Source organism: Sapajus apella, unplaced genomic scaffold (genome assembly GCF_009761245.1).
Source record: "Sapajus apella isolate SASKATOON/1434 unplaced genomic scaffold, GSC_monkey_1.0 scaffold146, whole genome shotgun sequence".
Lineage (NCBI taxonomy): Eukaryota > Metazoa > Chordata > Mammalia > Primates > Cebidae > Sapajus > Sapajus apella.
The window spans coordinates 2,195,717-2,220,719 of NW_022437086.1; the positions used below are offsets into that span (position 1 = coordinate 2,195,717).

General features: G+C 48.4%; 1 protein-coding gene across 3 annotated transcripts in view; it reads left to right on the plus strand.

The window, feature by feature from the left end:
• Nucleotides 1–25,003, plus strand: part of CALN1 (calneuron 1) — a 612,621-nt gene that overhangs the window by 12,763 nt on the left and 574,855 nt on the right. The window contains exon 2 of one of the 3 annotated variants that reach the window (XM_032264678.1): nucleotides 23,209–23,400. The exons of 1 other annotated variant lie outside the window; for it this stretch is intronic. In XM_032264678.1, coding sequence (XP_032120569.1) covers nucleotides 23,282–23,400 — 119 coding nt within the window. In that variant the 5' untranslated portion in view covers nucleotides 23,209–23,281. Of the gene's footprint in view, nucleotides 1–23,208; nucleotides 23,401–23,431; nucleotides 23,453–25,003 lie in introns of those variants that run through there. One more of the 3 variants, XM_032264677.1, reaches the window with a different exon arrangement.

Below are 25,003 nucleotides of genomic sequence, written 5' to 3' on the forward strand. Positions count from 1 at the left end.
CCTTGATTTGGGGGTGAGGTGGAAAGCAGAGAGTGGACTGGAAAACGGGAAGAGATTTGTGCAATCCAATGTGCAGTCTCACTCTGTCACCCAGGCTGGAGTGCAGTGGCATGATCACAGCTCACTGCAGCTTTGAACTCCTGGGCTCAATTAATTCTCTTCCTCAGCTTTCGGAGTAGCTGAGACTATAGGTGTGTGTCACCACCATGCCTGGCTAATTATTATTACTATTTTTTTTAGAGAAATGGGGCCTTTTTATGTTGCCCAGGCTGGTCTGGAATTCCTGGCCCAAGGCAACATTGGCCTCCCAAAGCTCTGGATTGCAGGCGTGATCCCCTGTGTCCCGTCTCCGAGGCATATTTCATTGGAATCAGATCCCATAAGGCCTCCCTGTCAGCGGATGGCAGCATCTGCATTGGTTTTCTAGCCCTGGATCCTTGCCACCCCGAGACCCAGCTAGGTTGTACATTCATCTGAAGCCTGAGATGCTTCTGCTGAAGAAGCTGGGGGGCAGAGCTCAGAATAATTCCCAAATGCCAAGGCTGAGAGTTTTCTGGAGCCTCTGCCACTGTGCTCAGGTGTTTTTCTTGGGGTTTCCATGGATTTCCACTTAACAGCTGCAAGCACCCAGGGTGGGGTAGCAGGGCATTGTATCCTGATCCTGGGGGGCTCCCAGCCTTGGCATAATATGTGGAGTCCATGGTAAACTGAAAAACTCAAGGGCAGTGTGGGAGACTCTTGGGTTTTTTATTCCCCTGTTTCTATTTCATTCCTGTTTATACGGCACAGCTGATACATGCCAAGAGTTGGGAGGAGACCCCTTGGTGGAATTCCTGCTGTCTGGTGGATGTGCTGCTCTTGTGTGGATGGCAGTTAATCTATTTTCCTGGCCCTGGGGCAGTTCAGGCTGCTACCTGGTCAGGGGGCTGCCGGAGGGCGATCAGTATCTCAAAGACTGCTGCCAGGGGCAGGTTCCTTTCCCTCTTGTAGTCACTGATTCGGAGGAAAACGGAATTATACCAGCAGAAATTTAAGACACCTAAGCTCCAGTGAGATTGTCCAACGCCCTGAGTCTTCCCTTTTCTGCCTTTGAGCCTGAAGATGGTCCATGGGGTGTGTAGAAAGAGCAACGCATGTTTGGATTCAAACAGAGCCGTGGCCCTGTTCTTTTCCCGCCTCCCCTTATGTGGTATCCAGAAGATAATGCGATTACGTGAATACGTAACGCGGCAACATCGAGTCCGTTTACCAGCACCGTCCCTTTGCCCAGGCAGAGTGATCTCCTGGTTTTCAAAGACAGTGAAATTGCTGATGTGAGAGCTGGTGCTTGCTGAAGCATGTCATAAAGGAGCCGACTTCAGAGAGCCCTGGTGCACCGCAGAAACCCAACACTTAGGATCCGTTTATGTGTTCTCCACCTCTTCCAGGGAGGATGCAGGGTGGTGTGCAGAGATGAGTATCCAACTGCAGGACATAATTAAATGAAAAATAAATAGACAAAGAAAACAAGACAAAGGGAGAACCAGGCCAGAAAGGCAAGGATGGAGCCAGGAGTGAGGGGAGGACACAGAGTCCGTGACATCAGACCCTGTGCATTTACTGGAGGCGAAAGCCTGGGGTGGCCCACTACTAATAACAGCTTTATTGGTGGTTAAGAAAAATAGATTGGTGCCAGTCTCTGTGGCTCATGCCGTAATCCCAGCACTTTGGGAGGCTGAGGCTGGTGGATCATTTGAGGTCAGGAGTTCGAGACCAGCCTGGCCAATATGATGAAACCTCATCTTTACTAAACATACAAAAATTAGGTGGGTGTGGTGGTACAGGCTTGTAACCCCAGCTACTCGGGAGGCTGAAGCAGGAGAATCTCTTGAACCTGGGAGGTGGAGGTTGCAGTGAGCTGAGATTGAGCCACTGCACTCCAGCCTGGGCAACAGAGTGAGACTCCATCTGACACACACACACACACACACACACACACGAGAAAACTCTCTTGGCTTCACTCCCTGGGTAGTTATTTTTCCAACACTGTGAGCACTGGGTGAGGAATTTTGAGATAATTCTCCTAGACAAAAACTTGGAGGGCAGTTGCCCTGGGCTGCCGGTTGAGTGCAAACCCATATGCTCTAACAGTTGGCAGAGCTGGAGGTGGTCCTGAAATCCTCTTAGAACAGGGAACAGGTGACCAGGACACGTTCCGGAATCCCATGCCATGTAGGACGCAGGCACAGCCGGACCGGTTCGTCAGAGCTGGCGTGGCTTCTGACTGGTTGGTGCTCGGCTCATGTCCATTTTGACTGGTCAGCGCGTGCGCCCGCAGGTGCTTAGATATTGAAAGGGCAGGCTGAGAAGCCCCTGGAGGGGAGTATTTCAGGTTCTATGTGAAGTCCAGGCAAAGGGTAGCCACATCCCAAGCGTTGACCATGGCAGAAAAACGTTTATCCAGAAAACAAAGCAGGTGACCTAAACAGCCACCTCAATCATTAACCTCCCTATAAAACTTCATGTTTAACCTTAAACATCATAATTTCCTTGTGTATCCTGTTATAAATTGACCACAAATTAAATACCTAGGTTCTAGAATTTATATATATGACTATTGCATCTATTAAAAATATGTATAATGATTATAAAAACATATAATTATAGATAAATATATTATCTATAAATTTATAATTACTATGTATAAATATATATAATCTATAAATATATAATTATGTATAAATATACATTATCTATAAATCTATAATAATTACATATAGTTATTAAAATATATAATTACAGGTGGGGTGGTGGCTTACACTTGTAATCCCAGCGCTTTGGGAGGCTGAGGTGGGCAAATCACCTGAGATTAGGAGTTTGAGAGCAGCCTGGCCAACAAGGTGAAACCCCGTCTCTACTAAAAAGACAAAAAATTAGCTGGGTGTGGTGGCAAGTGCTGGTAACCCCAGCTACTCCGGAGGCTGAGGCAGGAGAATCACTTGGACCTGGCAGGGGACGGAGACTGCAGAGAGCTGAGATCACACCACTGCACTCCACCCTGGGCAACAGAGCGAGACTCCATCTCAAATATGGATGTGTATATATATACACACACAGGTATATTTACATATAATAATTATATATATTTATGTAATATATATTATATATAGAGAAACTCTAATAAATCATGAAGAACCTGAGGTTTTTTTTGGAAAAATGGTGACCATTGAGTTTCAGAATGGCTATTCTACATGCTTTCTTTTTGGCAGTAATCTGAGATCAAAGTCACTTGTCTATAACAGCTACTACTAATTCATGACCATGAAACCATGCCCTCTGTTGAGAAGAGAATGGTAATGATTTTGTTCTCTGTCCTCATTCACTTCATCAAGGAGGGGCCTCAAATCCAGGGGAAAATCCCACATTACCCCACGTTTGTTTAGGGGGGATATTTTCTATGGGCCGTTTGCTATTCTAGGTGCTGGAGATATTGCAAGGAACAAAATCAAAAAGGTCCCTGCCCTGACGGGACTCATAGTCTAGGGCTGAACAATAAATAATGGAAACTTAGCGAATATTTTCTTTTAGGACCTTGAGCTAATGTCAGTATCTGAATCCACTTGAGGTCGGTGTCCATTGATTGACTTTCCTCTTGAAGATGGATTCGATTTTCCTGTTTATGGGAATGTCTAATAATTTTGCATTCTACCCTGGACTTTGTGAACAATCTGTTGGGCAGACTCTGGGTTCCGCTGGGCACATCTGAAGAATATTGATTTCTTGGTCAGTTTTTGTTTCAGTAGGAAGTTAGCCCGCTGGACAGCCGCTACCATGTCTGTCTGGTTCTCTTAGGCGGAGCTGCGCTGCTTGGAGTCTGCTCTTTGTGTTGTGTAGTTAGGCCGCCAGCCAGAGGTTTGATAGAGCCACTCTCAAAATGTGGGTCCCCCCACTATGATTCTCTCTTTTCTGATAGGCCCCTCTAACATTTGTCTTTCCTTTTCTTTTTTTTAAGAGATGGGGTTTCGACATGTTGGCCAGACTGGACTTGTACTCCTGGACTCAGGCAATCTGCCCACCTCGGCCTCCCAAAATGCTGGGATTACAGGCGTGAGCCACCGCACCTGGCCGTCCTTATAGCTTTCTAGCTGCTGGTGTCATCCTGAAGAGTCTTTTCTGATTTCGCCACAGTAAGACTTCGGGTTTCTGGCCTTGCACCAGCAGTAGTGCTGACTGGGGACTGCCTTCAGGTGAAAGCAATAAAAACCAAACATTCGGGCAGGGCGTGGTGGTTTACACTTGTAATCCCAGCACTTTGGGAAGCCAGTGCGGTGGATCACTTGAATCCCAGCGTTTGAGACCAGCGGGGGCAACACGGTGAAATCCTGCCTCTACAAAAAATACAAAAATCAGCTGGACGTGGTGGCATGTGCCTGTAGTTCCAGCTACTCGGGAGGCTGAGGCAGGAGGATCACTTGAGCCCAGGAGGTTGAGGCTGCAGTGAGCTAAGATCACACCGCTGCCCTCCAGCCTGGACCACAGAGTGAGACTGTGTCTCTATAAAATAAAAACAAAACTAAAAATCAACCTGTGCCTTTCCTGCTTCCGAAAATCGCCTCCCTTTCAGTTTCTCCCTGCTCTGGGCCTCTTTCCAGTGCCTTCTATGCATAGTCTTTTGTATATTGTGCAGAATTTGTGATTATTGTTTGCATGACAGCTGGTCTAATATGAGCGACTCTGTAGTGATGAGAAGAACTCGAAAACTTAGTGAGAAGTGAGCGAACAGATACGGTCATTCCCCATAGTGATCAACGCTAGGGTAAAACTCAGCGTGGCGGGGAGTGTCTGGAGTCTGTCTGCGGAGGGTCACTTCAGATGAGTGCGGAAGGGACATTGAGCTGAGGCTGGGATGACCTGGGGAAGCCACGTGTGCGTGGTGGGGCAGGAGCACCCCAGAGGGAATATCCGGTGTAACAACATTCAGGCAAGAAGGAGCGAGGTTGCAGGAGAGGCAGGGCTTCGGCAGTGGGAACGAGAGAGAAGGAGGCAGAGATGCAGGCAGCCCTGGGATTTTATTCCACGTAGAACAATCTGTCACTGAGAGGACTTTAAGCAAGACAGTGATGTGATCTATTTTGCTCATTCAAAAGATCACTGTGCAGCCCAGTGCTGTGGCTCCTGCCTGTAACCCCAGCACTTTGGGAGGCTGAAGTGGCAGGCTAGCTTGAGGCCAGGAGTTCAAGACCCTGCCTCTACAATTACAACAATATCACCATTCATGATGGCATACGCCTGTAATCCCAGCCCCTTCGGAATGATGATTGTGCCACGTACACCAGCGGAGTGACAGAGAAAAACCCTGTTTCTAAAGAAAAAAACAGAAGGACATTGGAATCAAGACCACTCCTCAGGGGATAAATACAGCCTAGTGCTTACAGCAGCACAGCCCCGCCTGGCCCTGTCTGTCCATCTCACGGTGCTTGGCCTGGGAAGTTTAGGCTCACGATTTTTCAGCTACAGTAGATGTATTAGTTCGTTTTCACACTGGTTTAAAGATAATACCCGAGGCTCTGTAATTTATAAAGGAAAGAGGTTTAATGGACCCACAGTTCCACATAGCCGAGGAGGCCTCAGGAGACTTACAATCATGGCGGAAGGGGAAGCAAACATGTCCTTCTTCACGTGGCAGCAGGAAGGAGAAGCATGAACAAAGGAGGAGCTTCCAGATACTTATAAAACCATCAGATCTTGTGATACCTCACTCACGATCGTAAGAACAGCATAGGGAGACCGCCCTGTGATCCTGTCACCTCCTTCCAGGCCTCTCCCTCCACACCTGGGGATTACAATTCAAGATGAGATTTGAGGGGAGACAAAGAACCACAGCATGTCAGTACAGCACCTGCCGGTGCTGGGTGGGCCAGCTGCCGTGGGCTGGCCCTGGCCCCTCCCCTTCTTCTGGTCCTTCAGCCAAGTGAGGCTTATCTGCACGGTCCCTGGGTAAGTGGGCTCAAGTCTGGACGATGCATTCTTCACTTTCCAGAAGACAATGGCAGAAGTCCCTCCTGGTTTCCTGGCCTAAGCCTGGGTGCCAGCATCCCTCATCAGAGATGCCCCCAGTCAAAGGTAGCAGCCACCTGCACCCTGAGGCTTCTGCATCCTCTTAGCTGTGCTTCCTTCTGTCTTTGGCTTCCTCCGAGGGCACCCTGGGATGAGGAGGAGTTTGGTTGTAATTCTTGGAATCTCTTTCCCAAAGCCAACAGGTAGCCACCTTCCTAAGGGACGGAGTGGCCGCTCAGATGTGGGACTCTGTGTGCAGAGAGGTCTGGATTCAAATCTTCAATCTTAAGAATCTGCACATTCAAATTCTGCAAGCTTCGTAACCCACTTAACGTCATCTTTTAGCAGGAATGCAAACACCTCCTACTTCACAGGGCGGCTGTGAGACTCAGATGATATGGTAATGAGGGGATGGCCTGTTGCCTGCTCAACAGAACCAAGGCACTGTCAATCCATGTTGGCCGCAACAGTAACAGTGAGGTATACTACTTTCCGTAATTCAGAACAGCCGACCCCTCAGGATGGGAAGATACTCACACAGTCGTGGATGGACTGGAGCTGTGCTGGAACTCATGACTGTTGAGGCGTGGCACTGACTGGGAGCCTGGCCTCAGCCATGGGCACGTGGGGCTGGTAGTAACTGAGCAGCAGGCCAGGCCCAGAGGCTCACGCCAGCACTTTGGGAGGCCGAGGCAGGTGGATCACTTGAGGTCAGGAGTTCGAGACCACCCTGGCTGACATAGTGAAACCCTGTCTCTACTAAAAGTACAAAAATTAGCTGGGTGTGGTGGCGTGTGCCTGTAATCCTCGGTGCTTGAGAGGCTGAGGCAGGAGACTCACTTGAACCAGGGAGGTGGAGGTTGCAGTGAGCTGAGATTTTACCATTGCACTCCAGCCCAGGCAACAGAGTGAGACTCTGTCTCAAAAACAAGAACAAAAACAAACAAACAAAAAAAAAAACCTACCCCTCTCTGAGGTCCTTAGGGGGATTTAGCAACATGGATACCTGGGGGGGAATCGTGCCAACAAGTCCCAGAGCTTGTGGATTGATCGTTCACCGTGTCGCGTCCTCAGGCTCAGGAGAGAAACCTCAGTGATGGGCCCAGCCTTAAATCCACCTGAGTCCTGTGAATGTTGCCATTCATGTAAAATGGGCCTCAACTTATCAAGGTAGAAAATAAAAAAGGAAGCTACTCAGGAGTTTGAGGCAAGAGGATCTCTTGAGGCTAGGGCTTTAAGACCAGTCTGGTCAGCTACCCTGACCCAGGGGTGGTATCTCTGGGTCTCCTAGGGGTGAGGTTACCTGGAAAGCCAGGCTTGGATGGTCTGGAGGTCTATTTGGAGGACAGACAGCTTGAAGGACAGCTGTGAAGGAGGAAAACCTCCTGCCCTGCCTCTGTGCTGGTCCCTGCCCTGGGGCTAGGCTTTCTGTGCTACTCAGAAAGGCAAAATTAAAAAGGAAAGAAGAAAGAAGGGAAATAAAAGAAGCATATTTGTCCAGGGATACAGGAATTGTAGAAAGTAGGAAAATTAAAACTTGAAATTGAAAGAAAAATTAGAAGAAATAAAGACTAAAGGAAAATACAATACAAGAACAAATTCTGAATAATTCCATCCATTGAAGATGAAGATTGGGTGAAATTGATGAGATGAAATAAGATAAAATCTTTTTTCTTTCTTCTTTTTTTTTTTTCTTTTTGAGATGGAGTCTCTGTTTCCCAGGCTGGAGTGCAGTGGCACAATCTTGGCTCACTGCAACCTCTGCCTCCCAGGTTCAAGCGATTCTCATGCCTTAGCCCCTGAGTGGCTGGGACCATGTCTGGCTAATTTTTGTATTTTTCTTAGAGATGGAGTTTTGCCATGTTGACCAGGCTGGTCTCGAACTCCTGACCTCAAGTGATCCACCCGCCTCGGCCTCCCAAAGTGCTGGGATTACAGGCCAAAATGAAATCTTACAATCTGAAATGAGACGCATCTGGTAAGATAAAGACAAAATGACACAGTGAGAGTTCATGTAAGAGATAAAGGACGAAGATGAGATGTCAAAAGCTGAAAGGCTGAACAAGAGAGAAACACTTAGGAAAAGGTGAAGATTTCCATGAAGGATGAACAATAAGAATGAAACAGGTAAATGATAATTTGTATAAATGGAATCTCACTTGGAGGGAATATTTTAAGAAGTCAGCTGGAAGCACTTGCAGAGGAGGAGGGAAGTGGCTTTGTAACCAGTTCTTAGAGTGTCCTAAACTAAGCCATCCCTCTGCAGAGGATGGTGTCACTCAGCAAGAAGAATTAAAGGATGCTGGGGACCCTGCAGCTTTATCAGCTGCTGCTGCCACCTTGAAAAGCTTTTATCAAAATAAACAGCCAGGGGGCTTGTGGCTACTCAAGAATCTCAGCATCGAGAATCATTGGGGAAATGCAAATCAAAACCACATGGGATACCATCTTACTCCTACAAGAATGGTCAAAGTTACAAAGTCCAAAAACAATAGATGTTGTAGTTGATGTGGCGGAAAGGAAGCACATCTCCATTGCTGGTGGGAATGTAAACTAGTACAACCACAGTGGAAAACAGTATGGAGCTTCCTTAAAGAACTAAAAGTAGGTCTACCATTTGATCCAGCAATCCCACTCCTGGGCATTTACCCAAAAGAAAAGAAGTTATTCTATGACAAAGACACTTGCAGATGTATGTTTATAGCAGCACAATTTACAATCGCAAGATGTGGAACCAGCCTTCATGCCTGTGGGTTGTCGAGTGAATAAAGAAAATGTGGTGTATATACACCGTGGAATACTACTCAGCCACGAAAAGGAATGAAATAATGTCTTTTGCAGCAACCTAGCTGGAACTGGAGGCCATTATTCTAAGTGAAGTAACTCAGGAATGGAAAACCAAATACCCCATGTTCTCATTAATAAGTGGGATAAAATGAAATCTTATGATCTGAAATAAGATGAATGTTATAAAATAAAGATGAAATTACACCATGAGAGTTCATGTAAAAGATAAAGCCAAGAAGATAAGATGTTAAAAACAGAAAGGTTGATGAAGAGAGAAAAACCACTGGGAGAAGGCGAGGATTTACACGAAGGGTGAAGAATTAGAATTATCCTTTTGGTTTCCGCTCCTGAGTCACTTCGCTCATAGCTGGGCTATGAGGGCGGCAAGCATGCAGTGAGCTAATGGACTGTGGGGACTCGGGGTGGGGAGAGGCCGGGAGTGGAGCGAGGGGTACAGACAGCATCTTGGGTACGGTGTGTGACGGGTGCACTAAATCTCAAAAATCACCGCCAATGAGCTCATCCAGATAACCAAAACCCAGCTGTACCCTAAAAACTATTGAAGTTAAATAACATTTAACATCAGGAATCTGATTTCGGGGAAGTTCCTTGCTGGTCAGCCACCGTGTTGCTCTGTTTTCTCTTTATGGGCATAGCATAGGTGCGTGGCAGGCCAATAAGGCAATCATTTGGGAAGAAAATTAGGCCAGCTGTTTCCACTTAGGGCCAAGGTTCCAGGCTTGGGGGAGGTTAGCCAGGAGCCCAGCTGTTCTGTATCAGGATGACTCTAAGGCCCGCTAGGGAAAGGTTTCTGGGACACCTGCATTCATTCAGTCAGAGCCAAGAAGGGTGAACCAGTGCCTCTCAAACCCAGCCTTAGAGGAGTGCCTGAGCCAGTCCAGTCGTGGATCCTGAGGAAAATATGGTGGCCGGGCGCCCTGTCCCAGGATTCCGTGGGTTACCAGAGAAGGAAGACCTGAAGAGTCAGTCTTCCTTCTGTGGTAACCCACGGAATCCTGGGACAGGGCATTTGGAGGGTGCAGTGAGGCAGTCACCTGGGCAGAGCCCCTTCCCAAACCCAAAGGAAAATAATTTGTTCTACCAAAAAGACACCTGCACCTGTATGTTCATCCCAGCATTATTTGTAAGAGCAAAGGCAATGAACCAACATAGGAGCCCATCAGTGGAAAATGTGATCCATATACACCCTGGAATACTACACAGCCATAAAAAAGAAGGAGATCATGTTCTTTGCAACAACATAGATACGGTTGGAGACCATTATCCTAAGCGGATTAATGCAGGAACAGAAAACCAAATACTGCTTGTTCTCACTTACAAGTGGGAGAGAAACACCGGGCACACGTGGACATAAAGATGGGCAGACAGACACTGGGGCTACTAGAGAGGGAAGAGAGGGAGGGGCAGAGGCTGAAACACCACCTATTGGTTAGGCACTACCTATGCTCACCACCTGGGTGACAGGAATATTTTTACCCCAAACCTCAGCATCACACAATACATCCATTTAACCAACCTGCACACGTATCTTCTGAGTCTAAATTAGAGCTGAAATGTTAAAAATCTAATTAGAGTTGAAATGTTAAAACACAAAAACAAAAAGAGGAACAGGGAAAAACAGCCCATCAGAGAGAGGAGCTCCAGGTGAAACTTAGAGCCCCAGTGATTCCCTGCGTGGGGCTGAAAGCACAAGACCCCTGTGATGGCGTTTAAGGCCGAGGTGTCCCAGGGCAGCGTGGATTACCTTGAACACACTAAGGAGGCTCTCACAACCATGGCTAATGAACGTGAAGAGCTAATGGACTCCTCTTCTTTCTCAAACTCTCTGCCAACCCTGCCATCAAGAAGTATAAGCATTTAGAAAATAATTATACATCTGGACAAATCAGTTTCCATCTACTGGATTGAACATAATCATATTAAAATATAATGAATACATTCAAACACACAATGCATGATTAAATAGTCACTTAGGAACCAGTGCTGGTAAAAGTATGCTGGCTGGTAACCAAGAACCATCCGGCAGGAGCCCTCGGCAGCTGGGACAGCAGTGGGAAGCCACCGCAGACTTGCAATTGATTTCCTTGTCACCTTTGGTTCTGGTTCTAATTCACTGCCTCCCACCCTGGCTCAGGTGAATCCACACAAACTGGTTGTGGTTTCTGCATCCTGATTTTGTTGGCTGGTGCTTAATTTTTGTGACATTTGAGATGGAAAGGCAGAGTCGGGGAGGCAGGATGTTTTTGGCGGGCCGGCAACCCAAGACCACAACCTTCTGAGTAGTCAGATGTGCCAATCCCATTGCACGGGGCACCTCACTCACGTCCTCCAGGTGAGGACACCAAGCAGCAGTGATGCTTCTCAAACGCCCGTTGTCTGATTAACCTCGGCCTCCCGTCACCTGGCACCTCTCTCCGGCTGTGCTGAATGAGCCTATCAAGAGGGTCTCCGGCCTGCAAGAGAAGCTGTGTGGCCCTTGGAAGCTGCTCAGCCTCTCCGTCTCACTCTGCCCAATGAAGAGCCGGCGGTTGATTCGGTCAGTGTCTTTTGTAGGTCACTCTTCATGTTAGTGGATACTTTTAAGCCCTGGGTAAGGGCACTGCACTGCAGTGGGTGCTGAGCATGAAGGATTTGGACCCCAGGGCTCAAAGAGATCCATGAGCCTGTGGCTCAGTCGTGGCCCTCCTGAGCCTCCTGCCAAGCTTCAGGATGCTGGGTCTCCCACAGTCTGTCTCCGGCCAGTGGATCGGCCTCATAGCTCGCTGCTCCTGCCTGGCGAGGGTGATGGTAAATATGGTGTTAGTGGGTAATTAAGACATTAGCTGCCAAAGCTTAATTACTCTCAGGAGCATTTTAATTTTAGCGGGGGACTCAAAACCAGAAAGTCTTGGAGACAGCAGACATGGAAACAGAGGGAAGACGGAGTGTATGTGAGGAGGTGTATGTGAGAGTGGTGTGTGTGGTGTGTGTGGGTGTGTGTTTATGTATGTAAGAGTGTATGTGTGTGCATGTATGTGTGTATACATATGTGTGTGATGTATGTGGATGTGTGTGTGTTTATGTGTAAGTGCCATGCATGTGAATGTGCATAAGGAGTGTTTGCAAGTGCTGTGCGTGTATGTGTACAGTATGTGTATATGTATGAATGTGTGCATGTGTGTGTAAATGAGTGTTGTGCATGTGAGTGTGCATAAATGTGATTGTATATGTGTATGTGTAGTGTGTGTATATATGCATGAGTGTGTGCATGTGTATATGTGCTGTGCGTGTGAGTGTGCATAACTGTGAGTGTATGTGTATGCATGTGAGTGTATATGTGTATGCGTAGTGTGCGTGTATATGGGCATGAGTCTGTCTGCATGTGTATATGTGCTGTGCGTGTGTGTGCATAACTGTGAGTGTATATGTGTGTATGTGTAGTGAGTGTATATGTGTATGTGTAGTGTTTATGTGTGTGAGTGTGTGTGCATGTGTTACTCTGTATATGTGTGTATGAGTGGGAGTGTGTGTGTTGTGTATATGTGTACATGCATGTGTGAGCATGTGAGTGTGCATTTGTGTGTGTTTATGAGTGTATGTGCCTATGTGTGTGTGGTGTGAGCATGCATAAGTGTGTGTGTCCATGTGTGATGTGTGAGTCTGAGTTTATATAGGTGTGTAAGACTGGGCATGTGCAGTGTGCATGTATGAGTGTGTATGTTTGTGGGTGTGTGTGGATGTCTGTGGATGAGTGTGAATGTATGTGTGGATGTAAGTGTATGTATGAACGTGTGTGTGTACATGTGTGTATGTGCATTAGTGTGAGTGTGAGTGAGCGTGTGGTGTGTGTGAATGTTTATGTGTGTGTATGTGTGGTGTGTGTATATGTGTGTATGAGTGGATGTGCACAAGTGTCAGTGTGTATGTGAGTGTATGTGTAAGTGTGCGTATGTGTAAGAGAGAGAGTGTGTGTGTGTGTGTGTGTCTTTAACAGAACCTGCCTCTGTGATCTCTGCCAGTGTACCTGTCAGTGCAAATCCCTGGGGTGAGCCCAGGTCCGAAGGTGGTCACCAGCCACTGGTCTGCCCCGGGTGGGCTTAGAGTGAGCTGGCACAGCCGTAAAAGAGCCTTCTCAGAGCTGGACCAGCTGCTCCAGGAGGCAGATGGGTGACCCCAAATACTGTCCTACCAGGAAAGCCAGGCCTGGGGCTGGGGCCTCCGTGGTCTGGGCACTTCCTTTTGGAGGTGGGAGATGGCTTCTCCAGGGACAGCTGGGCCACCAGTACTTCTCTGTCCTGTGGTCTGACTGCTTCTAGAAACTTCCTGGACTGGAGACAAGGGAATTTGACAAGGGCTTTTTTATTGTTACAGTCTGTTTTTCCCAAAGCAGGTTCCGTGGGGGCGGGGTGAGGGGCCAAGGGCTGGGGCGACTCCTCCGGCAGCTGCCCCGGGGTGGGCACAGAAGCTAAAGGGCACGGTGGGCTTAGCTGCATACAGGTGACAGCTGGGCCCCTGCTGGGCCAGGTGGGGCTCCATGCGGTCATCAGCACTCTGAGTCCTCACTTGGGAGCCATCTGAGTACTTTCATGGTCTGGAGACAAGCTCCCACATGGCCTCAGGTGGTGGACTGGGTGCCCTATGGACAGTGCCTCGCCCCAGTGAGGAGAACATGGGGCAGGGAGCAGGGGGCCAGGACCCCACCTGGGTTCAGGACAGAATTCTGTGCAGTTAAATGCAAAGATACTGCTCTTGGCCACCAAGTTTCCTGACGTGCTTGAGAAGCCATAGAGTGCTGTGTTTTCAACTGTGTTCAGGTCACGTCACATAGTAGAGGTGATAACGTCTCTGAAATGCTCCAGGTAGTGAGAGAGGCGGCTCGGTGGCCAGAGGGACCCCGCCAAGATGGCCTAGTGGCCCCTGAGGGCTAGGGAGGGCTGAGGAGGGCTGGGTCACTAGCTCAGCACTCCTGTGGCCTATTTGCAGCAACTTAGCAGACCACTGTGGGAAACTCAGAACATAGATTTTTTTTTTCTTTTTTTTGAGATGGAGTCTCTTGTCATCCAGGCTGGAGGGCAATGGCATGATCTCCACTCACTGCAACCTCCACCTCCTGAGTTCAAGTGATTGTCCTGCTTCAGCCTCCCGAGTAGCTGGGATTACAGATGTCCACCAGCACACCCAGCTAATTTTTGTGTTTTAAGTAGAGACGGGGTTTCTCCATGTTGGTCAGGCTGGTCTTGAACCTCCTGACCTCAGGCGATCCGCCTGCCTCGGCCTCCCAAAGTGCTGGGATTACAGGCATGAGCCACTGTACCCAGCCCATACTTTCTCCTAAATCGGGTTACTATTATTAGTAACAACTTCCTTGCCACTTACCTTGCAGTGGATACTGACCCATCACTGCATAGAAAACCGTGAGAACAATTGCTGTAACAACGTCACACAATCATTACCTAGGTCCACTATTTCATTAGAGGTAGCAAAATGGCCGTGTTCTAATCTAAGATCTTTTCTTTATTGGTTTGCGATTCCTCTCTGAAACAGACTTGCTTTGTCAACTATTTGGCTACCCTGTAATATAATCTGTATGGAAAAGGGAGGACAATTGTTTGGTTCTTTTCTTACTTATTACTTTTAAAAGAGTAATTACTTGAGGCCTTAGCAATTATGTTCATGTTCGTTTTCAGGATAATGAGTTGTACCATATTTGGTCATTGGATGTGTCTTCAAGTTGGTTTCTCTCTCATTTGGCATCACTGAGAGCTTACTCACTTTTAGGCCTGACAGGAAGTTCCAGCTGACTTTTCCTATTTCCTCCAGTGGGACTGGTTACTCTGCTGAAAATGGTATTTAGAGACCACAATTTGGGTGCTCATTGCCTGAGCTTTATACCTTGACATCTTTTCAGTGACAAAACTGACATGTCCATATTTTTTTAAAGTCAAAAAGGAAATTATGAGTAGTTCACACTGATATTCAATCTAGATTTCAGAGTTTTTACCTAAGTTTAAAATTGTTGTATTTATAGCTCTTTTCTCTAACATGGAAAATCTTGGTTACTAATGCTGTTACATGAGTCTCTTATGTATGATTTCTTTGTGGTTCTTTCTGTCCTGAGACTATGTCTCACTTGGAAAGCCCAGTCACAATATTTTGTTTTAAAGTAACTCAAAAAAAAAAAAAAAAGATTTTCTCTGTAGAAGCCATTAACTTGAAATACAGTTGTGTTTTTATGTTTCAGTTTATTTTCTATTTTAAGGAATTGCTTCACTTTTTCCCTTTGATATAGTTTTTTTTCAAATCTGTAAAATTTTTGATTTATTTATGTTTGTTGTTATAAATAGGTTCTGCTCATACATTACCTCCTAACTCAACATTCTTTCTACACATCATCCTATTAAGCTCTGTATGTTGAGCTTATATTCTAATGCTTTGCTAAATTCACCTATTATTTGTAATAGTTTTTCCATGGATTCTTTTGGATTTTCCAGACATATAACCATATCACCTTTAAATAGCTTTATTTTATTTCTTCTTTTGCCATCTTAGGCCTCTAATTGGTTGTCTAATCATGTTGGTTAATGCCTACAATGCAATGTTGACAGCAGAAGAGAGAGTGAACATCCTTGTATTTTTTCTGATTTTAGCAATAAAGTCTCTAATGCTTCCTGGAAAGTAAGAAGTAGGGTGATGGCTTGTGAGCTGATATGGAGGTGTGTGTATTCATGTTCAGGAAACATATATTGTTTTCTATTTTATTACGATTTTCAGTGTTAATTTAATTGAGGTGAGCCATTCATAGGTCTTGACTTTCCTTCTGAAGAACTAGGGTTTAGGATGTTTTGCTTATGTGATCCTAAGCTGGGACATGAAGGCACATTAGAGCTCCTGAGAAGTCTCACTTGAAGGATTGTACGGATGTGCTTTTTCAGTTTTCAGATGTGGGCTTGGAATTTTGGCTTTGCCTGTATATATATTTTATTTTCATGATGACATCTAATTGGTTTTAGACAGAGATGGGGCAAAACAGGTTTCATTTTTACATCACATAGAAGGATTTCGCTTTTGCATCTTTCAAGGAATTCCATGGACATTTTCTATGTCCTAGACCAGCAGTGGCGCGACCTTGGCTTACTGCAAGCTCCACCTACCTGGTTCAAGCGATTCTCCTGCCTGAGCCTCCTGAGCAGCTGGGACCACAGGTGCACTCCACCACGCCCAGCCAAGTTTTATCTTTTTAGTAGAGACGGGGTTTCACCATGTTGGCCAGGATGGTCTCAATCTCTTGATCTCGTGATCTGCTCACCTTGGCCTCCCCAAGTGCTGGAATTACAGGCATGAGCCACCACGCCCAGCCAGTTTTAGATTTTTTGGTGTGCTTTTGAAGACATACTTTTTAGCATTAAGATATTTAAAATGATGGTCAACAGTCACCTCTGCAGAGTTAGTAAACACACGTGAAATGATGAGACTTCATTGCTCATAAGCAGTTGAGTAGATGTGACAACCTCTCTTACATACTAAAGAGCTCCGGGCTCCCGTATTCCGGGAGATGCAGCGCTCAGCTGTGGGGCAGGCTGGAGCTCACACTCTGCTCCCACCTCTTTTTTGTCAGAAACTTGTACCCCATTACACACCATATGGCATGACCCATACCATGTAACATTTTGTCCAAAGATATCTTCAGACAACAATCATATTCAGTCATAACAAAACTAAATTTTACTTGTGGGTTGAATGTGGTGCATCGTTGCAGAGTTTTAGAGGAAAGGACCACGTGCAAACCCATTATCAAGCATTACAGGGGGGAAATTAGGGTTATAACATGACCCTCAACAATTGTAAAATCTGGCAGAGACCACGGGGTGCAAAAGACTCTAAGCTGATGCCCACTGTGGTTAAAACGGAGGGAGCATTCCTTGGTGATTCTTTGAACTGGGTCTTTGGGTGACAGTCTGGGAACCACTGTTCCCTGGCACTCCCAGAGGCTAAATAAAATCATTTAACCCTCATGAATTATTTACGCCCGTGAGCACTGCAGGCCCATCCCCTCCATTTGTACACATTAGATTTTCAGCTCAATCCTGCTCCCAGTGACTGGAATTTTAGACACTTCAAACAGGATGAAATACATGACAGACTGGCATGCTGACTCTGCTTGTAACCCACGCACCAGACTGCTTGCTGAAGGCCACAGAGGCCGGAGTGATGAGGGGCCAGGGGCTCAGACTGTATCCATATACCTCCCTTCCTCGTAGGCTGGCGCGGAGGTCCACGTAAGAGTATACTTGGGGCCAGGTGCAGTGGCTCACACCGGCAATCCCAGCGCTTTGGAAGGCCGACGTGGGTAGATTGCTTGACTCTAGGTGTTTGAGACCAACCTGCATCTCTACAAAAAATACAGAAATTCACCAGGAGTGGTGGTGCTCGCCTGTAGCCCCAGCTACTCGGGGCTGGAGGTGGGAGGATTGCTTGAGCCCGGGAGGTCGGGGCTGCAGTGAGCTGCGTCGCGCCACGGTACTCTAGGCTGGGCGACAGTGCAGGCTTCGGCAGCTTCTCTGTTAGGTCTCTGCAGCTGGGTGAGTGTGCTCATGCATGTGTCTTTATAGGCTAAAAAAAGGGAAAGAAAAAGAAAGGAATATGTTTGGTGGTCATTTGTATGTATTTTCATGACCACTGTGCAATCCTTGCATGTAACATAACAAAACTGCACCTTCGTCCCATAAATTTATACAGAAAGTTACTTATCCATGGTGGCCATGGCCGTCTTGGTTTTGTCGCCAACATCATCAGCATCTTCCAGTTACACTCTCTGAGCTTCACATCTCTAGAGAGCCTTTGACATGATGTCGGCTCCCTGCAGCCTCCACCTTGTGGTTTCAAGTGATTCTTGTGCCTCAGCCCCCTGAGTAGCTGGGACTACAGGCGTGAGCCACCACACCTGGCTAATTTTTGTTTTGTTTTTTTAGTAGAGACAGGGTTACCATGTTGGCCAGGCTGGTCTCAAACTCATGACCTCAGGTGATCCACCGGCCTCATCCTCCCAAAGTGCTGGGACTACAGGCGTGCGCTGCCATGCTGGGCCTATGGTTGGTTTGTTTTTAACTTCAGTGTGGCGCCAAAGGGAGCTAACATTGATTAAATGTGTGCTCAATACACGTTTATTGAGCACAGTTATTTTCAGCTTGCCCCTGTCTGGGCCTGAGTGCCACACAGTGCACATGTGCACCCCGAGGGCCACAGAGGGGAGAATCAAAGCCCCCCGTCTTGGATGCCCTCAGGAACAAGCTGCTCCTTCAGACTGAAGGAGCAGGGACAGTCTTCCTCTGCTCCGTGTGTTTGTGTCTGAGTTCCCAGCTTGACTCTGAGCTCTGTGAGGCTACATCTGTGGTGGCTTCACTTCTGCACGTCCCACCTCTATCCACTCTGTACCCAGTCCAGCGTCCTTCTGAGCAGAGAAGGAGCTCCGTCACTGTCTATTGGTGCAAAAGAAAAAAATGGAGAATGATAGCGTATTAGTCTGCTACTGCACTGCCGTAAAGAAATCCCTGAGACTGGGTAATTCACAAAGAAAAGGGGCTTAATTGGTCCACGATTCTGCAGGCTTTACAGGAAGCGTGGCTGGGGAGGCCTCAGGAAACTTAAAATTGTGGTGGAAGGTGACAGGAAAACAGGCATGTCTTCACATGACCAGAGCGGGAGGGAAAGAGAAGGGGGGAAGCACCACACACGTTATTGTTTTATTTATTAATTTATCGTACTGTAAGTTCTGGGGTCCACGTGCAGATCGTGCAGGTTTGCTACATAGGCACACACGTGCCATGGTGGCTTGCTGCACCCATCGCCCCGTCATCTACATTTGGTATTTATCCTAATGCTCTCCGTCCCCAATTCCCCCCACCCACTGCTGTCGCTCCCCAATCCCCCTACCCACTGCTATTCCTCCCTTTGCCCCCCACCCGCAGGCCCTGGTATGTGATGTTCCCCTCCCTGTGTCCATGTGTTCTCATTGTTCAGCACCCACTTAGGAGTGCGAATGTGTGCACCACACACTTTTAAACAGCCAGATCTCACGAGAACGCTATCACAAGAACAGCATGAAAGTGGGAAAAATCTGCCCTGTGATCCAATCACCTCGTGCCAGGCCCCACCTCCAACACTGAGGATTACAATTTCACATGAGGTTTGGGTGGGGACACAAATCCAAACCACATCAGGTAGCTAGCGTATGTAGCGCCTGCTCTGTGCCTAACATGTCACAATAGCTCTAAAAGGTAGGTGTTGTTATTATCAGGTCCATTTTGCAGATCAGGAAGCTGAAGCCCAGAGAGGTTAAGTAACTTGCCCAAGGTCACACAGCCCCTAAGTGACAGAGCCAGGATTTGAACTGCATGGTCTAATTTGATTAGTGATGTTCTTAACCCCATCACTGTACCATTCTCTGAATATTATGGGTTGGTAAAAGGGATGCAGGTGATGGAGAACTCGAAGGGTAGACCCAAGGCTGAATCACTTTTTGGGTGGATAAGAGCACCTCCTATTGGTCTGAGCCCTAAAAGACTGACTGAAAAGCTGACAAGGAGCCGGGTGCGGGGGCTTATGTCTGTAATCCCAGCACTTTGGGAGGCCGAGGTGGGCGGATCACTTGAGGTCAGAAGTTTGAGACCAGCCTGGCCAACATAGTGAAAGCCGTTTCTACTAAATATACAAAAATTAGCTAGGTGTGGTGGCTTGCACCTGTAATCTGAGTTACTTGGAGGCTGAGGCAGGAGAATGGCTTGAACTTGGGAGGTGAAGGCTGGAGTGAACAGGTATCACGCCACTGCGCTCCAGGCTGGGCAACAGAACAAGACTCCGTCTCACACACACAAAAAAAAAAAGAAAGAAAAAAAAAGGAAGAAACAAGAGCTGAGGAGGACCCTAGTGTGGGTCTAGGGATTAGCCAAAGCTCTAACGTCAAGACGGGGGCTCAAAAATCCAGCCCCTCCCAGCTGGCCTTTCAGATGATGATTACAAAGGCAATTTGCAAATGGACTTTAGAGGACAAATTCTGGAAATTACTCCCCCTTCAGAATCGCATCAGGAAATGAGGTAACCAGTTAATTTGGGGACAAGGAAGCTTATCAGGAAATGCACCTTGGGTCCCAAGATGCATAAGGCCACAGGGACTCAGGAGGTGCCTGTCTTGGAGAAGCTTCCAGTTAAATGGGGGGAAGATGCAGGTCTGTCTTCTCTGCGGATACCAGCTCAGGGTGCTTCACTGGTTGGTCATGGGTGGTCACACCGGCTTGTGCAGGGCAGCTTGGCTTCCCTCATTACCATGGCAGCAGGCAGCTGTGACTGGGAGAGGGGAATTCTGGAGAGATGGCTCTGGCTACAGGGGCCAGCTCCATTTTGGGTCCCCTGGTTCTGTGTCTCTATGGCACATCCCAAGTGCTGCAGTGAGGGCACCAGAGGCTGGCTGAGCAGCAGGGGCAATTGTTCCTTACGGGCATCTGCCACCTTCAGAGCTGTGGGCAGCTTCCAAGTCATTAAGTGGATTGGGCTCAGAAGCCGGGCGACCATCAGCCTGGAACACCCTTGCAGAGAGCTCCCGGCAGTTCTCATCTGGGTGCCCTGCTCTGATGTCCACGGTGCCTGGAGGGACCCGACAGGAGAGGGGACTCAACATATACAGAAGTTTCTGCACATGGGGAGCAAATTGCTGCTTTTTGAAACATGCATTTACCACCAATCACAACTTTCGTGGTGCTGGGACTGCCATGGCAACTAAAAGCATATTTGAAAATAAAATGTTATTTTTTTTTGCATTTCTACTGTAATGACACACTTGTTTCTCCTGTTTAACTTAACGAGCTAACTAGACAAGTCTCCAAGAGCTCCAGCATGTGCGGCATGTGTGGGGAAGTGGGCGTTGTAGTGTGTGTGAATATGAGTCATAGGCATGTGTAAGGGAGCGGCGTACGGGTGCGTGCTGATGGGGACAGAGTGTGCAGCTGTGTGAAGCTGCGTGGGAGCCATGTGGGTGCGGGGGTGAGTGCTCCTGGGCATATGTCTCAGGAAACAGGCGTGTGAAGACTGGCCTGTTCCCACTTTGCCTTCCGCCGTAATTGTTAGTTTCCTGAGGCCTCCCCACCATGCTAGGTGGGCCTAACATCACCCCTAGGCTATGAGTGATACAAGGCTGGTGTGTGAGCACACGTCTGAAGACCAGTGCTGGTGTGTGTGTGTGCACACACGTGTGTACCTGGGTGTGCGTGGGTGTGCATGTGTGTGCATGCGCATGTGTGTGTGCGCGTGTGCACATGTGTGTGCATGCCTGCATGTGCATGTGTGTACATGTGCGTGCGCGTGGGTGTGTGTGTGTGCATGTGTACACGTGTGCCTGTGTGTGCGTGCATGCACACGTGTGTGCATGGGTGTGCGTGCATGGGTGTGCGTGCACGCATGGGCATGTGTGTGCGTGTGTGCATGGGTGTGCGTGCATGGGTGTGCGTGCACACATGGGCATGTGTGTGCGTGTGTGCATATGTGTGTGTGCATGTGTGTGTTTAGGCCAAGTGCGATTGTGTGGATGCGTTGCACACGTGCTGTTTGGTGAGACATGGCTTCTTGCTTTGAGACACTCTCTTTAATGTGTCTTTCAGATCCAGCCCAATCACAGGACATAACACCCTTCCTGTCCTATTTTGTCATTCCTGTGGGATGGAGGGCCCAACTCCATCCCACAACCTTCAGAGAACCAGAGACCTCAGAGGTCAGGGGCACCCAGACACCATCTCGTCCAGCTCTGAGCTAAGGCCGCTGGGGTTTCTGGTCCAGGTGGACATGACAAAGCATCCATTTGGTTTATGTGTCTGTCCTTCGTTCATTTATCCCAGTGGCAGATGAGTTACACACAGGGCTTTGAGAAGAGCCTGTTTCATGGGAGCCGAGTGAGGCTGACTTTGAATGGTTACTGTGTGCACATTTACAATAATCTGCAACAATGATGTGCACAGTCCACATACAGCTCTTCAAGGCTTCTTCATGCTTTCTGCAGTTATTTTCTAAGCCTGATCTCCTAAGAGCTGGCGTTGACAGGGGACCATTTCCCCGGCATGGGCATGCACCTGTCACCAGAATCGAGAGAGCAGAAAGAGGGAGGCTGGACTCTTCCCAGGATGCGACGTTCAGGGGCCCAGCAGTGGGAAATGAGGACTCACCTGTGTGTTGCCATGGGAAGCCATTGCACGCGGCGATGTGCAGACATCCTCGTGGGCACAGCTGTCTCAGACGGGGACCTGACGCATGGTGGCCAGGGCCTTGCGGGTTTCATCACCAATGTCTTTGAGTTACATGCTTTGAACTTCACATCTCCAGAGAGGCTTTGTCTTCATTGCTGTTTGTTTTTAACTTCAATATGGAACCAAACAGAACTGACATTGATTCAATGTGTGTTCAATACATGCTTACTGAGCACCAGTTATTTTAAGGTTGTCCCTGCCTGGGCCTGAATGCCACGCCGCAAAACTATTGCCACATCTGAACTACCAGTTCCCATCTGAAATATTCCCTGCTGGGGTTTTCTCCACACAATGTTGAGAGGAGGGAGAAGCTTGTGGACCAATGACAGTGGAAGTAGGCAGGGATGAGGAGTGCCTTAACCCAGTCAAGGGAGAGGGCCAGGTCACGGACAGCTTTCCAGAGCAGGTGGCCCCTGAGCTGAGTTGTAAGGGACAAGTAGGCAGTAACTGGATATCAGAGAGCAAGATGGAAAGAGGATTTTGCCACTCGGTGACATCCAGCAGACCTAGAGACTCCTAATGCGCGGGCTTTAAGTCCGCAGTGCAGCTGGTGACGGGATGCCATCTTGGGTGCTTCGCTTTAAGGAAGTTAGGGAGACCTTGCCCTGGGATTGTGACAGCATCGCCAAGCCTGGGAGGCCTGGCAAGGGTCCTTCGCCGTTAGATGGTGATTTCCAGCTCAGCCCCCCGCTTCGTTTCTGTGGCTGTCCTGCTGTCCGCAGCAAGGAAACACATCATGCTGGTGAGGTGCTTTGCTTCCTTGCAAGCTGCAGTCACGTCGGTGGCCGTAGCTCTCGCCATGCTGCTCGTGTTCCAGCAATGCCCACGGGAGCGCCGGTGGAAAAGCTCCTGTAAATATGAAGGTTGGCTCCAAAAGCCCATTATTGGCTGGTTATGCAATACCCTCTGGTGACACTGCGGCCTGATTAATAACAACATCTGTCACAACTGTAATTATATTTCTTGTGCCAGGGCTGTGTTTCCACCATTGCCCTGCGTGAACACAGAAGGGAGGGTGTGAATTATTTAGGCGGCTGGCTTTGAGAAAAAGAGCCGCCCGGCACTGTGCAGGCTGTAAGTGTCTGTCAACTCCTTGCAGAGTCTCAGCGCCTTCGCTGACGTTCCTTTGATGTGCTCCTAAGTCTCTCTGAGAACATCGCCCTGGACCCCTGATGCGGCTGCCAGAGCAACCCGGAGAGGGGAAGCCCGAGAATGAGAAAAAGGGGGACGGAGGAGTCCTCGGAGGGGGAGAGGAGCCGCCGAGGAGCCAGGCCCCCGACTTCCCCACCTGGCAAGTCTTCTTCCCCCAAACCCCAGCACCTAGATTGTTTAGCAGCCCTCAGGTAGGGGGTGGCGCGGGGTCCGGGAGCCTTTGCTGCTGCCGCGTGTCCACGCTGGAGAGGAGGATCTATGACGTGGGTGCCGGGGAGGGGCTGCCTCAGCTGGGTACAGAGATGCTCTCCCCTTCCTCGAGCCTGTTTGAGACGTGTGGACGGGACAAAGGGATGGGTTTGCAACTGACTCTTGGGGAGGGACATGCTTGTTTTCAGGCAAACAACGACAGATACAGCTCACAGGGTGTGGACTACACAGTGGCACAAAAATGGGGGCTTTGCATAGACAATCTCAACCAATTCTCAGGTAATTTCATAGGGGTGTTATTAATCTCGCTTCATAAGTAACACAAACATTGGGCAACTTGCCTGCGATCACACAGCCAGAGGCAAACCCAGAATTCCTACCCAAGTCTCCCTGAATCAAAAAAAAAAAAAAAGAAAGAAAAAAAAAAAATCATGTTCCTAACCATTAGGCTACCCTGCCTTTCTCTGGTCATTCATCAGCTCAGGGTGAGGAGTTTTCTATGCAACCAAGCCACAGGCCTCCCTGGGTTTTCGATCTTGCTCTTTTTCTTTTCCTTGGAGACCCTCATGGCTTTACAAACTCAAGAGGAGTTTCAACCATGGGCGTGGTTTGGTATAGAGGGCAGTTTTGATCCGTGTGATGCTGGCATGAAGGAGGTGGTCTATGGCGAGTCCTGTAAGTGGGCACGTTCTGAGGTTGTCTCCCTAAGGCTGTTCAGAATGGGAGCTCTAGCTCTGTCCCCAGCTTCCAGTGGCAGCTGAAAGTGTACATGGTGAGGGCAGGGAGTTTAGAGTTGGGCTTAGGGGGAAGAAAAGGAAGTGGAAGTATGACTGGTGACTTCGGCAGTTTCTCCCATGAGCAGGGGGCTGGGCTGCGGGCCCAGACACAGGATGCTACCAGATTGTTCAGAACCTTCTTCAGCACAGCTTGACGTCTGGGAAGCTACGGGCGGGAGCCAATGAGTCCCCTGGCCAAGGGAACGCTTACCTACCCAGGGAGCCACTCTCCTCGCCTCTGAGGAAGGGTCTGGAATAGGACACGTGAAGCTGGAGATCCGTATGCGGAAGGGCAGGCTCAGAGCAAGGAAGGCTGGCTGGAGTCAGAGAACATCATGAGATGGTCTCCCCATTCCAACTCATCCCCTCCAGGAGAGGACCCCCCAAGGCAGGCACGGTTGGACTTCCACCAGCCCAGGATGAATGAAAGGGTGCTTGACACCTCCTCTGGAAAAGGGGTGGGGCCTGTTGAGAAAAGGAGGTAAGAACTGAGGCAGAGAAACATTTCTGTAAGTCCTGGGAGGGCTGCATGGAGTGACAGGCTTGGCTGGTGCGACGGAGGAAAGGGAATGTCCCCGCCTCTGTGGGTCTGAGGAGAACACACACAAAACAGACAAGGACACTTTGCTCAACACATTGTCACATTAAAAATATTTCCCCATTTGTTTCCGCATTTTTGGGATTTGGCATTTTTTTTGGCCAGAGCTGCGAGCGGCATGAATTAGGCAGTTTAGTGTCACCTCCTCTGGGGGACAG